Genomic DNA, 17,069 nt, shown 5'->3' on the forward strand with positions numbered 1-17,069 from the left:
GTATGGTGATATCGCATCGTGAGGTCCCCCAGTATGGTGATATCATATCGTGAGGTCGTTTTCCTTTCCACAACTAAAACTAAATGATTTTATTTTTAGCTGATATGGGAATACTTTGAAGCAGCATAATCAAATTAATGTAGGTTACACTGGTAAGTAGAACAATATTTGTCAGGGCATTTTATTTAAATTATGAATCAGATTCTTTCACATGAGATGCGGGAAGCTAAAAGGCTAGCTAGCTTGCGGTGTTTAGCCAACTTGCTAGCAAAAAAAAGACAAGACTTCTTTCACAATAAATTAAAATCCAAACCCTTTGATGGATTTAGGTTTTTTGTTCAGAAGTCATAACTAATGATTAGAGGTTATTGTGAAATGGTAGAACCTACTGTAGCCAACTAGCTAGCCATGTGCTTTTTTTTTCTCCGTGACCAAAACATGACGTTCTATTTTTAGACGATATGGGAATGAATACACAAGCAACATATCAAACTGGGATAATGTTTTAAGTTACCAGCAAGTAGAACAATATTTTCCAGGGCATATTTAAAAAAAAAAAATAATAATAATTAAACAAAAGATTTCACATGGAGATGTGGGAAGAGCTAAAATGGCTAAAGCCAACTAGCCAGGTTGCCAGCTAGCTAATACTAGCAAGGGAAGGTGACTCTTACTTGTTTTGACAAAATGAAGTGGGAATGGAAGTGGACCTAGCGAAGATATCATGTTAGCAAAAGATGTCCGCTACTCCAAAAATCCCACGTAGATCAAAGGAGTGGAGCTTATAGTAACCTTAACATCCTGCCTTCTGAATGAAGCTAACAGTTATAATCTAATAGACTCATCTCCAAGGTGGCTCTGTGCCTCTTAGGTGTCTAAGTACATTTGTGAGGAGAGGATTCTTAAATTTTTTTTTAAAAAAAGTCATTTCCAATGATGTGTTTGACAGATCAGCCTGTCCTGTAGTGTTTAAATATGCACTGTTCATCACTGCCTCTCCTCACACACGCACTGCTAGGCCAAGTGAAATATAACTGGGGGGTGGAAAAGACACACCGACACCCACGCACACCCACATTCCTCTGGCTCAGAGAGAAGACACATCCCAACTGACACACTGCTTTATGGAACATGCTGTACAAACTACTATATCACACACCAACAAGTTTCAAGTGGTTTAAAGGTGTGTCATACAGCCAGCTATCTGATAGCTGTCGTTCTAATGGAAGGTCTCTTTAGTTAGAACATCCTCTGATAGAACAGCTAACTAAAGAGACGTTCCATTAGAACGACAGCTATCAGAGCGTCTCCCAGCGAGCCAGTGTTCCCGGCAGAGCGTCCCCCAGCGAGCCCGTGTTCCCGGCAGAGCGTCCCCCAGCGAGCCGGTGTTCCCGGAAGAGCGTCAACCAGCGAGCCGGTGTTCCCGGAAGAGCGTCAACCAGCGAGCCGGTGTTCCCGGAAGAGCGTCAACCAGCGAGCCGGTGTTCCCGGAAGAGCGTCAACCAGCGAGCCGGTGTTCCCGGAAGAGCGTCAACCAGCGAGCCGGTGTTCCCGGAAGAGCGTCAACCAGCGAGCCGGTGTTCCCGGAAGAGCGTCAACCAGCGAGCCGGTGTTCCCGGAAGAGCGTCAACCAGCGAGCCGGTGTTTCCGGCAGAGCGTCTAACTGATAGACATTCTGACAGAACGGTTTCTGTGATTTCTGACTAGCCACTCAACAATACCATGTTCATTAAGTCTGCCGTTATTTATGGAGTGACCAAAAGTATGTGGACACCTGCTCGTCGATCATCACATTCCAAAATCATGGGCATTAATATGGAGTTGGTCCCCTCGTTGCTGCTTTAACAGCCTCAACTCTTCTGGGAAGGCTTTCCACTAGATGTTAGAACATTGCTGCAGGGACTTGCTTCCATTCAGCCACAAGAGCTTTAGTGAGGTTGGGCGATTACGCCTGGCTCACAGTTGGCATTACAATTCATCCCATAGGTGTTCGATGCTGTTGAGGTCAGGGCTCTGTGCAGGCCAGTCAAGTTCTTCCACACCGATCTCGACAAACCATTTCTGTATGGACCTCGCTTTGTGCAGGGGGCATTGTCATTCTGAAACAGGAAAGGGCCTTCGCTAAACTGTTGCCACAAAGTTGGAAGCACAGAATCGTCTAGAATGTCATTGTATGCTGTAGTGTTATGATTTCCCTTCACTGGAACTAAGGGGCCCGAACCATGAAAAACAGCCCCAGACCATTATTCCTCCACCAAACTTTACAGTTGGCACTATGCATTGGGGCAGGTAGCGTTCTCCTGGCATCCGCCAAACCCAGATTCGTCCATCGGACTGCGATGGTGAAGCGTGATTCATCACTCCAGAGAACGCGTTTCCACTGCTCCAGAGTCCAATGGCGGCGAGCTTTACACCACTCCAGCCAACACTTGGCATTGCACATGGTGATCTTAGGCTTGTGTGCGGCTGCTCAGCCATGGAAACCCATTTAATGAAGCTCCTGAAGAACAGTTAGTGTGCTGACGTTGCTCCAGAGGCAGTTTGGAACTTAGTGAGTGTTGCAACCGAGGACAGACGATTTTTGAGCACTATGCGCTTCAGCACTTGGCGGTCCCGTTCTGTGAGCTTGTGTGGCCTACCACTTCGTAGCTGAGCCGTTGTTGTTCTTACACATTTCCACTTCACAATAACAGTACTTACAGTTGACCGGGGGGCAGCTCTAGCAGGGTAGAAATTTGACAAACTGACTTGTTGGAAAGGTGGCATCCTATGACGGTGCCATATTGAAAGTTACTGAGCTCTTCAGTAAGGCCAATCTACTGCCAATGTTTGTCTATGGAGATTGCAGGGCTGTGTGCTGGATTGCATACACCTGTCAGCAACTATGTGTCTGAAATAGAATCCACTAATTTGGAGGGGTGTCCACAGTTTTGTATATGTAGTGTATGTTACCAGGCCAACTCATCGATCCTGCTGCTTTTTATATCAAAACCACCAGCTACAATGTCAGGGAGAGATGGGACAGAGGAATGAGAGAAGGACAGAGAGAGAAATAGAGAGTATAAAGAGAGATGAGAGAGAAAGTATATAGACAATTTGAAGTATATAGAAAACTGAAGCCTGGAAAAACAAAATGGAATTTGGGAAATAACTGATTTTATAGGGCTCTACCTAATGATCGTTTACATTATTTAGTCTATGGAAAATCAGAAGATACTATTTAAGACAGATTTTTTTTTTATTTAACAGAGAAAGCACACTGCTGTACTCCCTGTTCGACCGCACATCAATGCCATCATGAAGTCTGACGACACCACGGTTGTAGGCCTGATAACAACAACGACGAGTCAGCCTATAGGGAGGAGGTTAGTGAACTGGCATTGTGGTGTCAGGACAACAACCTCACACTCAACCTTAGCAAAAAGTGTTGACTCCAGGAAGTGGAGGGAACATGCCCGTTCCACATAAACGGGACTGCAGTAGAGAGTCAAGAAGGACTCTACCTCCTAGGGCGGCTGAAGAGATTCAGCATACTGCTCCAGGTCCTCTCCAAATACCACCCCTGCATCATCGAGAGCGTCCTGAACGGTTGCATCATGGGAATTGATCCGTCCACAACCGCAAGGCCCTTCATCGGGTAGTGAAGACGGCCGAGAACATCACTGGGACCGTGCTCCCACCCATCCAGGACATGTACTCTTAAACGGTGCCTGAGGAAGGACCGTAAAGGACCTCACACACCCCAGCCACAAGCAGTTCACTCCCTTACCGTCTAATACCAACAGGCTCAGAGACAGTTTCTATCTACAAGCCATCAGACTGCTGAACACTTGAACTGAACTGACTGACCACCACACACACACACCACAACTGCTGCGACCAGACTTACTACAACTCTCAGTTCGAGCTATTTACTTAATGTTCCCGTTCTTATCGTTTATTATGTCTTATTGTTGTTGCATTGTCCAGATAGAACCTGCATGTAAGCATTTGGTTGGACGACGTTCTCCCAATGTATACCATGTGCATCCCCGTACATTCAACGGGTAAGAATATACCACGGGAATGAGAAAGGGAGAGTTGGTTAAATTGAAGGGTGTGGTCCTCACGTGAAAGGAGGAAGTGAAACAAGGAGGGATGTCTCCACTCCTCTCATCTCTAGAGTGGATCATGTGACTCAACAAGAGCCGTTAGAATAATGAGTCAAAGCTTTTTCGTTATGCCGAGAACAGCCCTTAACCGTGGTATATTGGCCATAGACCACAAACCCCCGAGATGCCTTACTGTTATTATAAACTGGCTACCAACCTAATTAGAGCAGTACAAGTAAATGCTTTGACATACCCATTGTATATGGTCTGATATACCACGGCTGTCAGCCAATTAGCATTCAGGACTCAAACCACCAAGTTTATAAAAATTAAATATATATCTTTTTTTTGTGTGGAATTGTCATTATTGGACATAAGACTGTAAAAACACCAGGAAACCAGCTCCAAGTGACTTTAATTTAAGCAATCTGTAACCAAGTATTCCCACAGATAATAAAGAGACGTGATCATATACAAATTCAAGCAAGGTTTGAAATGATTATGTTTTAGGCAAACATATCCGTTTGGGCTTCTTGTAGTCAATTTGCAGTCTACAAATGATTTGTAATTATGTTCCGGCCCACAACCAGCCGCCTAGTGTATCATCTAGCCTACCGTCTACCATCTAGGAACAACATTAGCTCAACCACAATGCACTGCAAACTGATCAAGGGACAGATACAAACTTCCACATCTTTACATAACTGCCATCTCCCATCCAGGGACTGAGCAGGACCGACCCTGCTTAGCTTCAGAGGCAAGCCATCAGTGGGATGCTGCTGGAATGAATGAAAAAAAACAAGCAACAGCAACAAAAAAGCCAGCGAAAGCAAAGGCAGGGGAACATAACCAAATGGGGAAGATTGCCGACAAAAAGGGAGAATTTTGATTGCAACATCATTGGAAATGTTTCACAAAAAATATATATTTTTTTGCATTAATTTACAAATTGATTATTTCCTTTCATTACCTTGGGTTTATATTATACTTTCAATATCATTCCTTTTATTTGCAATATTAAAATGTTCTCGACTTCAGTAGTTCTGCGTGATATTAATGGCACAAACGTAACTCCATACTGTTGGATAATCATAGGGTCTTACAGGAGGCCCATAGGGTCTTACAGGAGGCCCATAGGGTCTTACAGGAGGCCCATATAGGAGCTTTTTTTTTTTTAAGTCCCCATATTGAATCATTGTTCTCAAGAATGGTTTGTGATACAAATGTAAAATGCATATCAAACATGATTCCTCCCAATTAAGTGTCTATAAGAATTGCCAAAACGATCTGATACCAAAACTATTTTCGGATTACACTGGTATGGAATTGCCCAGCTTGATGTTAATACCTTGGCCAATAGATTAGCCTAATTATAGTAACTTTGTGACCCGTCTATGGACACCAACTTGATGTAAAGTAGACCACAGTAGGTCTATCTATAGTAGGCCAACTATGGAGCGTTATTATATTCTATAGTAGCTGAACGCTTCCACCCAGCTACATGGTAGGGTAGACTACACTTGAATTAAGTCATCCACCCATCAACACCAGCATGATATAACGTTACAGAAGAACTTTCTGACTCACCTATGGACACCAGCTTGATGTTCTCCTTGTCTAGGAACTCCAGAGCCACCGAAACGTTCTCGAGTTGCATCTGTCGGAAAGTGGGCCGCTGGTTGTATTTCCTGAACATCTTCTTCTGACTCAACACCTCCAGGAGTCCGATCAGCCGCAACCCGTCTCCCAGATCCGTCTGGAGATTGGCGATACGTTTGTTGACGCATTTCAGATGCTCGTTACACCAGCGGGTGAACGTGTTCTGTTGGATCTTCTTCCACGGCGCGTCCTCTGCGAGGTCCTTCTCTGTAGCAGGCATGTCTGCGTCTTTGTCCGGGGAAAGGGCGTTGAATGCAGGCTGGGCCGACTGGTGTTGGCGGAGGTGGGAACCACTCATTTTTATGCCGTCGGGTCTCTCTCCGTTCACTGGCTGGGGTTTAGAGGTGGAGTCTGTTGGACGACCGCTCCCTCTCTCTCTCTCTCTCTCTCTCTCTCTCTCTGTCTCGCTGCTGTGCTTAACTTTGTGGCTGTGGGATAAAAGAAAGAGAGGAATGAGAACTAGTGAAAAGAATGGATCGCCTGGAGTTGTGTCTTTGTAGAGTTTTATAAGAACAGAAAAGTCAATGAGAGTTAAGTTTGTCCCGCTGGTGACGCCTCTGTAAACTATACAGAGAATTGGGGTAGAGAAGTTCCAATTCCCTTCATTCGCATATTACTGTAATTATAAGGTTAGGCCTGTACTCATGTTACCAGAAGTATAGCCTATCACAAAACAATATCATTTAACCAGCTTCCTAAATGTTCTGAAAATAAATGCAGATTTCCCACTTCATGCAGACAGATCAAGTTAACATGGGATGGGCATGGAATGACTGACTAGACTCCCAAACCAAGAGCTTGTAATGATCTAGAACACCAAGCCAGGAAGAGCTGCGGGTATTCTATCCTACACAGCAGGACCAATGAGTCTTCAGCAAACAGCCAGACATTACAGATGATCTTCTGCTTTAATAAGATAAACATGATATATATATATATATACATATATATATATATATATATATATATATATATATATATATATAATGTATGCGTGTATATATGTATGCGTATATATATATATATATATATATATATATATATATATATATATATATATATATATATATATATATAATGTATGTGTGTATATATATAATGTATGCGTGAATATATATAATGTATGCGTGTATATATGCATGTATGTATATATGTATGCGTATATATATATAATATATGCGTGTGTATATATGTGTATATGTGTATATATATGTATGTATATATATATATGTATGCGTGTATATATATAATGTATGCGTATATATATATATATAATGTATGCGTGTATGTATGTATGTATGTATATATGTATGCGTGTATATATATATAATATATGCGTGTGTATATATGTGTATATGTGTATATATATGTATGTATATATATATATATGTATGCGTGTATATATATAATGTATGCGTATATATATATATAATGTATGCGTGTATGTATGTATGTATGTATACATACGTATATACATACATACATACATACATACATACATACATACATACATACATACATACATACATACATACATATATCATGTTTAGCTTAAATTATGGAAAATTATGTGGATATATTGAAGCAACATCTCAAGACATCAGTCAGGAAGTTAAAGCTTGGTCGCAAATGGGTCTTCCAAATGGACAATGACCCCAAGCATACTTCCAAAGTTGTGGCAAAATGGCTTAAGGACAACAAAGTCAAGGTATTGGAGTGGCCATCACAAAGCCCTGACCTCAATCCTATAGAAAATGTGTAGGCAGAACTGAAAAAGCATGTGCGGACAAGGAGGCCTACAAACCTGACTCAGTTACACCAGCTCTGTCAGGAGGAATGGGCCAAAATGCACCCAACTTATCGTGGGAAGCTTGTGGAAGGCTACACGAAACGTTTGACCCAAGTTAAACAATTTAAAGGCAATGCTACCGAATACTAATTGAGTGTATGTAAACTTCTGACCCACTGGGAATGTGATGAAATAAATAAAAGCTGAAATAAATCAATCTCTCTACTATTATTCTGACATTTCACATTCTTAAAATAAAGTGGTGATCCTAACTGACCTAAAACAGGGAATTTTTACTAGGATTAAATGTCAGGAATTGTAAAAAACTGAGTTTAAATGTATTTGGCTAAGGTGTATGTAAACTTCCGACTTCAACTGTATCTAAGTGTGTGTTTTTGGTTGTTCAGTCAATTAGACCAGGGTTTCCCAAACTCGATCCTAAATCTCCGGTGCACGTTTTGGTTTTTGCCCTAGCACTACACAGCTGATTCAAATCATGAAAGCTTAATGAAGAGTTGGTTATTCTAATCAGCTGTGTAGGGCAAAAAACAAAACGTGCACCCAGGATGCAGGGGGACCGGGACCGAGTTTGGGAAACCCTGAATTAGACCATGCCCATTTCAAGCTTATCTTTAAAAATGAAAAATAAACATTAAAAATAATATATACATATATATATACACACTACCGTTCAAAAGTTTGGAGTCACTTAGAAATGTCCTTGTTTTTGAAAGAAAATAAAAAATGTTGGTCCATTAAAATAACATCATTAATCAGAAATACAGTGTAGACATTGTTAATGTTGTAAATGACTGATGTAGCTGGAAACGGCAGATTTTATTATGGAATATCTACATAGGCGTACAGAGGCCCATTATCAGCAACCATCACTCCTGTGTTCCAATGGCACATTCTGTTAGCTAATCCAAGTTTATCATTTTAAAAGGCTAATTGATCATTAGAAAACCCTTTTGTAATTATGTTAGCACAGCTGAAAACTGTCGTGGTGATTAAAGAAGCAATAAAACTGGCCTTCTTTAGACTAGTTGAGTATCTGGAGCATCAGCATTTGTGGGTTCGATTACAGGCTCAAAATGGCCAGAAACAAATACATTTCTTTTGAAACTCGTCAGTCTATTCTTGTTCTGAGAAATGAAGGCTATTCCATGAGAGAAATTGCCAAGAAACTGAAGATCTCGTACAACGCTGTGTACTACTCCCTTTACAGAACAGTGCAAACTGGCTTGCACTACCCTATGGACCCTGGTCAAAAGTAGTGCACTACCCTATGGACCCTGGTCAAAAGTAGTGCACTACCCTATGGACCCTGGTCAAAAGTAGTGCACTACCCTATGGACCCTGGTGCACAATATATAGAATAGGGTGCCATTTGGGACACATGTCCTGTCACCACAATATGAATCACAGTATCATCCATAACAAGAAGACTAGACAGACCCTCCTCTAGAGCTGTCTCTCTCCTACTGCAGACTGGCTACACTCTCCTCTAGAGCTGTCTCTCTCCTACTGCAGACTGGCTACCCTCTCCTCTAGAGCTGTCTCTCTCCTACTGCAGACTGGCTACCCTCTCCTCTAGAGCTGTCTCTCTCCTACTGCAGACTGGCTACCCTCTCCTCTAGAGCTGTCTCTCTCCTACTGCAGACTGGCTACCCTCTCCTCTAGAGCTGTCTCTCTCCTACCGCAGACTGGCTACCCTCTCCTCTACAGCTGTCTCTCTCCTACCGCAGACTGGCTACCCTCTCCTCTAGAGCTGTCTCTCTCCTACTGCAGACTGGCTACCCTCTCCTCTAGAGCTGTCTCTCTCCTACCGCAGACTGGCTACCCTCTCCTCTAGAGCTGTCTCTCTCCTACTGCAGACTGGCTACCCTCTCCTCTAGAGCTGTCTCTCTCCTACCGCAGACTGGCTACCCTCTCCTCTAGAGCTGTCTCTCTCCTACCGCAGACTGGCTACCCTCTCCTCTAGAGCTGTCTCTCTCCTACTGCAGACTGGCTACCCTCTCCTCTAGAGCTGTCTCTCTCCTACTGCAGACTGGCTACCCTCTCCTCTAGAGCTGTCTCTCTCCTACTGCAGACTGGCTACCCTCTCCTCTAGAGCTGTCTCTCTCCTACTGCAGACTGGCTACCCTCTCCTCTAGAGCTGTCTCTCTCCTACTGCAGACTGGCTGGCCTCAGAGCTTAGAAACAGATGGAGACACACACATAGAACATACATAGGACATATATAGGCTGCTTGCTTAGCGAATACCACTTCCTAACAATTTGGCCCATACATGGCGCAAACTGCCTCACAAACACACATGACCAACCTCTTCAAGCATCTCATCCGAACACGCCATCTCAGAATCTAGCTAATGAACACGCCATCTCAGAATCTAGCTAATGAACACGCCATCTCAGAATCTAGCTAATGAACACGCCATCTCAGAATCAGGCTAATGAACACGCCATCTCAAAATCAGGCTAATGAACACGCCATCTTAGAATCTAGCTAATGAACACGCCATCTTAGAATCAGGCTAATGAACACGCCATCTCAGAATCTAGCTAATGAACACGCCATCTCAGAATCGAGCTAATGAACACGCCATCTTAGAATCAGGCTAATGAACACGCCATCTCAGAATCAGGCTAATGAACACGCCATCTTAGAATCTAGCTAATGAACACGCCATCTTAGAATCAGGCTAATGAACACGCCATCTCAGAATCTAGCTAATGAACACGCCATCTCAGAATCAGGCTAATGAACACGCCATCTTAGAATCTAGCTAATGAACACGCCATCTCAGAATCTAGCTAATGAACACGCCATCTCAGAATCAGGCTAATGAACACGCCATCTCAGAATCTAGCTAATGAACACGCCATCTCAGAATCGAGCTAATGAACACGCCATCTTAGAATCAGGCTAATGAACACGCCATCTTAGAATCTAGCTAATGAACACGCCATCTTAGAATCAGGCTAATGAACACGCCATCTCAGAATCAGGCTAATGAACACGCCATCTTAGAATCTAGCTAATGAACACGCCATCTTAGAATCAGGCTAATGAACACGCCATCTCAGAATCAGGCTAATGAACACGCCATCTTAGAATCAGGCTAATGAACACGCCATCTCAGAATCTAGCTAATGAACACGCCATCTCAGAATCTAGCAAATGAACACGCCATCTCAGAATCTAGCTAATGAACACGCCATCTTAGAATCTAGCTAATGAACACGCCATCTCAGAATCAGGCTAATGAATACGCCATCTCAGAATCTAGCAAATGAACACGCCATCTCAGAATCTAGCTAATGAACACGCCATCTCAGAATCTAGCTAATGAACACGCCATCTTAGAATCTAGCTAATGAACACGCCATCTCAGAATCTAGCTAATGAACACGCCATCTTAGAATCAGGCTAATGAACACGCCATCTTAGAATCAGGCTAATGAACACGCCATCTCAGAATTTAGCAAATGAACACGCCATCTTAGAATCAGGCTAATGAACACGCCATCTTAGAATCAGGCTAATGAACACGCCATCTCAGAATCAGGTTAATGAACACGCCATCTTAGAATCAGGCTAATGAACACGCCATCTTAGAATCTAGCTAATGAACACGCCATCTCAGAATCAGGCTAATGAACACGCCATCTTAGAATCAGGCTAATGAACACGCCATCTCAGAATCTAGCTAATGAACACGCCATCTCAGAATCAGGCTAATGAACACGCCATCTCAGAATCTAGCTAATGAACACGCCATCTTAGAATCTAGCTAATGAACACGCCATCTTAGAATCTAGCTAATGAACACGCCATCTCAGAATCTAGCTAATGAACACGCCATCTTAGAATCTAGCTAATGAACACGCCATCTCAGAATCTAGCTAATGAACACGCCATCTTTGAATCTAGCTAATGAACACGCCATCTTAGAATCTAGCTAATGAACACGCCATCTCAGAATCTAGCTAATGAACACGCCATCTTTGAATCTAGCTAATGAACACGCCATCTTTGAATCTAGCTAATGAACACGCCATCTTAGAATCAGGCTAATGAACACGCCATCTCAAAATCAGGCTAATGAACACGCCATCTTAGAATCTAGTTAATGAACACGCCATCTCAGAATCTAGCTAATGAACACGCCATCTTAGAATCAGGCTAATGAACACGCCATCTCAGAATCTAGCTAATGAACACGCCATCTCAGAATCGAGCTAATGAACACGCCATCTTAGAATCAGGCTAATGAACACGCCATCTTAGAATCTAGCTAATGAACACGCCATCTTAGAATCAGGCTAATGAACACGCCATCTCAGAATCAGGCTAATGAACACGCCATCTTAGAATCAGGCTAATGAACACGCCATCTCAAAATCTAGCTAATGAACACGCCATCTTAGAATCTAGCTAATGAACACGACATCTTAGAATCTAGCTAATGAACACGCCATCTCAGAATCTAGCTAATGAACACGCCCTCTTAGAATCAGGCTAATGAACACGCCATCTTAGAATCAGGCTAATGAACACGCCATCTCAGAATCTAGCAAATGAACACGCCATCTTAGAATCAGGCTAATGAACACGCCATCTTAGAATCAGGCTAATGAACACGCCATCTCAGAATCAGGTTAATGAACACGCCATCTCAGAATCTAGCTGATGAACACGCCATCTTAGAATCTAGCTAATGAACACGCCATCTCAGAATCTAGCTAATGAACACGCCATCTTAGAATCTAGCTAATGAACACGCCATCTCAGAATCAGGCTAATGAACACGCCATCTTAGAATCAGGCTAATGAACACGCCATCTCAGAATCTAGCTAATGAACACACCATCTCAGAATCAGGCTAATGAACACGCCATCTCAGAATCAGGCTAATGAACACGCCATCTTAGAATCTAGCTAATGAACACGCCATCTTAGAATCTAGCTAATGAACACGCCATCTTAGAATCTAGCTAATGAACACGACATCTCAGAATCTAGCTAATGAACACGCCATCTTAGAATCAGGCTAATGAACACGCCATCTTAGAATCAGGCTAATGAACACGCCATCTCAGAATCTAGCAAATGAACACGCCATCTTAGAATCAGGCTAATGAACACACCATCTTAGAATCAGGCTATTGAACACGCCATCTCAGAATCAGGTTAATGAACACGCCATCTCAGAATCTAGCTAATGAACACGCCATCTTAGAATCTAGCTAATGAACACGCCATCTCAGAATCTAGCTAATGAACACGCCATCTCAGAATCTAGCTAATGAACACGCCATCTTAGAATCTAGCTAATGAACACGCCATATCAGAATCAGGCTAATGAACACGCCATCTTAGAATCAGGCTAATGAACACGCCATCTCAGAATCTAGCTAATGAACACGCCATCTCAGAATCAGGCGAATGAACACGCCATCTTAGAATCAGGCTAATGAACACGCCATCTTAGAATCTAGCTAATGAACACGCCATCTTAGAATCTAGCTAATGAACACGCCATCTCAGAATCTAGCTAATGAACATGCCATCTTAGAATCTAGCTAATGAACACGCCATCTCAGAATCTAGCTAATGAACACGCCATCTTTGAATCTAGCTAATGAACACGCCATCTTAGAATCTAGCTAATGAACACGCCATCTCAGAATCTAGCTAATGAACACGCCATCTTTGAATCTAGCTAATGAACACGCCATCTTTGAATCTAGCTAATGAACACGCCATCTTAGAATCAGGCTAATGAACACGCCATCTCAGAATCTAGTTAATGAACACGCCATCTTAGAATCTAGCTAATGAACACGCCATCTTAGAATCAAGCTAATGAACACGCCATCTCAGAATCAGGTTAATGAACACGCCATCTCAGAATCTAGCTAATGAACACGCCATCTTAGAATCTAGCTAATGAACACGCCATCTTAGAATCTAGCTAATGAACACGCCATCTCAGAATCTAGCTGATGAACACGTCATCTCAGAATCAGGCTAATGAACACGCCATCTCAGAATCTAGCTAATGAACACGCCATCTTAGAATCAGGCTAATGAACACGCCATCTCAGAATCTAGCTAATGAACACGCCATCTCAGAATCTAGCTAATGAACACGCCATCTTAGAATCTAGCTAATGAACACGCCATCTCAGAATCTAGCTGATGAACACGTCATCTCAGAATCAGGCTAATGAACACGCCATCTCAGAATCTAGCTAATGAACACGCCATCTTAGAATCTAGCTAATGAACACGCCATCTTAGAATCTAGCTGATGAACACGTCATCTCAGAATCTAGCTAATGAGGCGACGCAAGCAGGACTCTACAGGCTGAGGAGTAAGTTTCACTCATCCCCATGTGCTACACACGCCCTGCACACACGCAAACAAAAACACACGCCCCGCGTACATATGCCCCGCACACACACAAACGAACACACATGCCCCACGCACACGTCATCCAAGTCTCCTCTGTTACACAGACAACACATTCAGATAACGCATTCAGACACATTCAGACACATTCAGACGCATTCAGACACATTCAGACACATTCAGACACATTCAGACACATTCAGACGCATTCAGACGCATTCAGACACATTCAGACACATTCAGACACATTCAGACGCATTCAGACACATTCAGACACATTCAGACGCATTCAGACGCATTCAGACACACTCAGACGCATTCAGATGCATTCAGACACATTCAGACAATGCATTCAGACGCATTCAGACACATTCAGACACATTCAGACACATTCAGACGCATTCAGACACATTCAGACACATTCAGACACAAGACGCATTCAGACACATTCAGACGCATTCAGACACATTCAGACAACGCATTCAGACGCATTCAGATTCATTCAGACGCATTCAGACACATTCAGATTCATTCAGACGCATTCAGACACATTCAGACACATTCAGATGCATTCAGACACATTCAGACGCATTCAGACGCATTCAGACACATTCAGACGCATTCAGATAAACAGTAAATGTAGTGTGTAAAACAGATAGGATGTCAACGTTGTGAACAGAGGGCCCCATGGTGGAGGTGGGGTTATGGTATGGGCCCCATGGTGGAGGTGGGGTTATGGTATGGGCCCCATGGTGGAGGCGGGGTTATGGTATGGGCCCCATGGTGGAGGTGGGGTTATGGTATGGGCCCCATGGTGGAGGTGGGGTTATGTTATGGGCCCCATGGTGGAGGCGAGGTTATGGTATGGGCCCCATGGTGGAGGTGGGGTTATGGTATGGGCCCCATGGTGTAGGCGGGGTTATGGTATGGGCCCCATGGTGGAGGTGGGGTTATGGTATGGGCCCCATGGTGGAGGTGGGGTTATGGTATGGGCAGGTATAAGGTAAAACAGATAGGGTTGTATGTCAACTAGGGGAATGGGATAATGTCAACCTTTCACCTCCCTGAATACAAGCCAGGTGTATTCACTCAGTGATGTAATCAGTGACACTAGTGGCATGACAGACAATGATCAGACACTCAGAATTACCTTCCCTGTTATTCACCTGATAGACTACAGCTGTATTATACCATTCATCATACCCTTCCCTGTTATTCATTCACTGTTATTCACCAGATAGACTACAGCTGTATTATACCCTTCATCATACCCTTCCCTGTTATTCATTCCCTGTTATTCACCAGAACATAAACATGGGTAGAGGAACAACAGAAATTAAAGAGAGAGAGAGAGAGAGAGAGAGAGAGAGAGAGAGAGAGAGAAATCGGTGATGGGGAGAGAGGGGTATTAAGGGATAGGAAATGGGATTGATAGAGAGGTATGGAGGGATTGATAGAGGGATGGAGGGGAGGTATAGAAGCATTGAAAGAGGGATAAAGAGAGAGAGCGAGAGTGCTGGTTAAAGACAGACAGTCTTTGCCTAAATAAGGAGTTCAGTGCCAGGAGCGGTAACATGGAAACACGCCAGGAGGAATGTTTTCTCTCTGAGTCTCTGTGCCTGGTCAGGGGGAATCTGAAGAATGCTTCATCAGACACACACACCAAGACCCCCAATAAACACAACCATTTATCTAACACACAGTCATACACTCCCACAACAATGCCTATGTCGTAGTGTATATGACTGAACAGTTAGCAGGCGGTCTAACGGTCGATTTCACTAACAGGAACTGCTGTAGTTTGCTTGGGACTGGGGAGAGTCTGATCTGTGTTCTTCTGGCTTTGTCTAGAGGAAGTATGCAGTTCTACACACATACCCAACATCTCTCTCCCACAGCCCTGGCATTGCAAGAGTTATACTCTACCAACTTAGCCACTCGGGACCCCTCCCTTCCTCTCCTCTTCTCTCCCTACCCCTCCTCTCCCCTCCCCTCATCTCCTCTCTTCTCCTTTCCTCTCCTCTCTTCTCCTCTCCTCTTCTCTCATCTCCCATCCTCTCCTCCCCTCATCTCCTCTCTTCTCTCATCTCCTCTCCTCTCTTCTCCTCTCTTCTCTTCTCTTCTCTTCTCTTCTCTTCTCTTCTCTCCTCTCCCCTCCCCTCCTCTCCTCTCCCTACCCCTCCTCTCCCCTCCCCTCCCCTCCTCTCCTCTCCTCTCCCCACATCATGTGACTGACCACACCCTAACAGCAGCGAGGAGCGGAAGTGAGCTATGAACAAGCTGCATTCGAGGTGTTAACCAGTCACTAACCACACACACACAGCTCATGTAAAATAGAAAGTGAGGTTCACAGATTACAGCAAAATGTGTCCTTTTCCGCCATCGCCCATGTGTGTGTGTGTGTGTGTGTGTGTGTGTGTGTGTGTGTGTGTGTGTGTGTGTGTGTGTGTGTGTGTGCGCGTGTGTGTGTGTGTGTGAATGCATGCGTGTACGTCTGCGTGTGCGTGTGCGTGTGTGTGTGTGTGTGAGCCTATGCTAACCCATTTCTAACCAGATTATGTACCGGTCGCTGTAGTCAGAGTGGGGCGCACGCGGTCCTCTACATCCCCGGAGAGTGCAGTGTGACATGGATGCTGTAGTTTTCAGAATAATGTAGGAGGTGGATCAGCTGTAATACTATGTAATGTAATGTAATATATATATATACACAAACATATACACACACATGCACACACATACATACATACACATACATACATACATACATACATACATACATACATACATACATGCATGCATACATACATACATACATACATACATACATACATACATACATACATACATACATACATACATACATACATACATACATACATACATACATACATACATACATACATGCATGCATACATACATACATACATACATCTTTTAAAAGTATATTTAAGCAATAAGGCAAAAGGAGGTGTGGTATATGACCAGTATCCCAGCTTAACGGCTGGTCTTATGCACCACGCAACGGGGAGTGCCTCGATACAGTATTTAGCCGTGCTATATTGGCCATCTACCACAAACCCCAGAGGTGCCTTAAACTCTGTTATAAAC

The 17,069-nt window shown here is 43.4% G+C and overlaps 1 protein-coding gene across 1 annotated transcript in view; it reads right to left on the reverse strand.

The window, feature by feature from the left end:
- Positions 1–17,069, reverse strand: part of flna (filamin A, alpha (actin binding protein 280)) — an 82,390-nt gene that overhangs the window by 62,801 nt on the left and 2,520 nt on the right. Inside the window, exon 2 of the mRNA XM_029724299.1 lies at positions 5,679–6,178. Within this exon, the coding sequence (XP_029580159.1) occupies positions 5,679–6,048 (370 nt within the window). The 5' untranslated portion in view covers positions 6,049–6,178. The remainder of the gene's footprint in view (positions 1–5,678; positions 6,179–17,069) is intronic.

The sequence above is a fragment of the Salmo trutta genome, chromosome 30 (assembly GCF_901001165.1).
Source record: "Salmo trutta chromosome 30, fSalTru1.1, whole genome shotgun sequence".
Lineage (NCBI taxonomy): Eukaryota > Metazoa > Chordata > Actinopteri > Salmoniformes > Salmonidae > Salmo > Salmo trutta.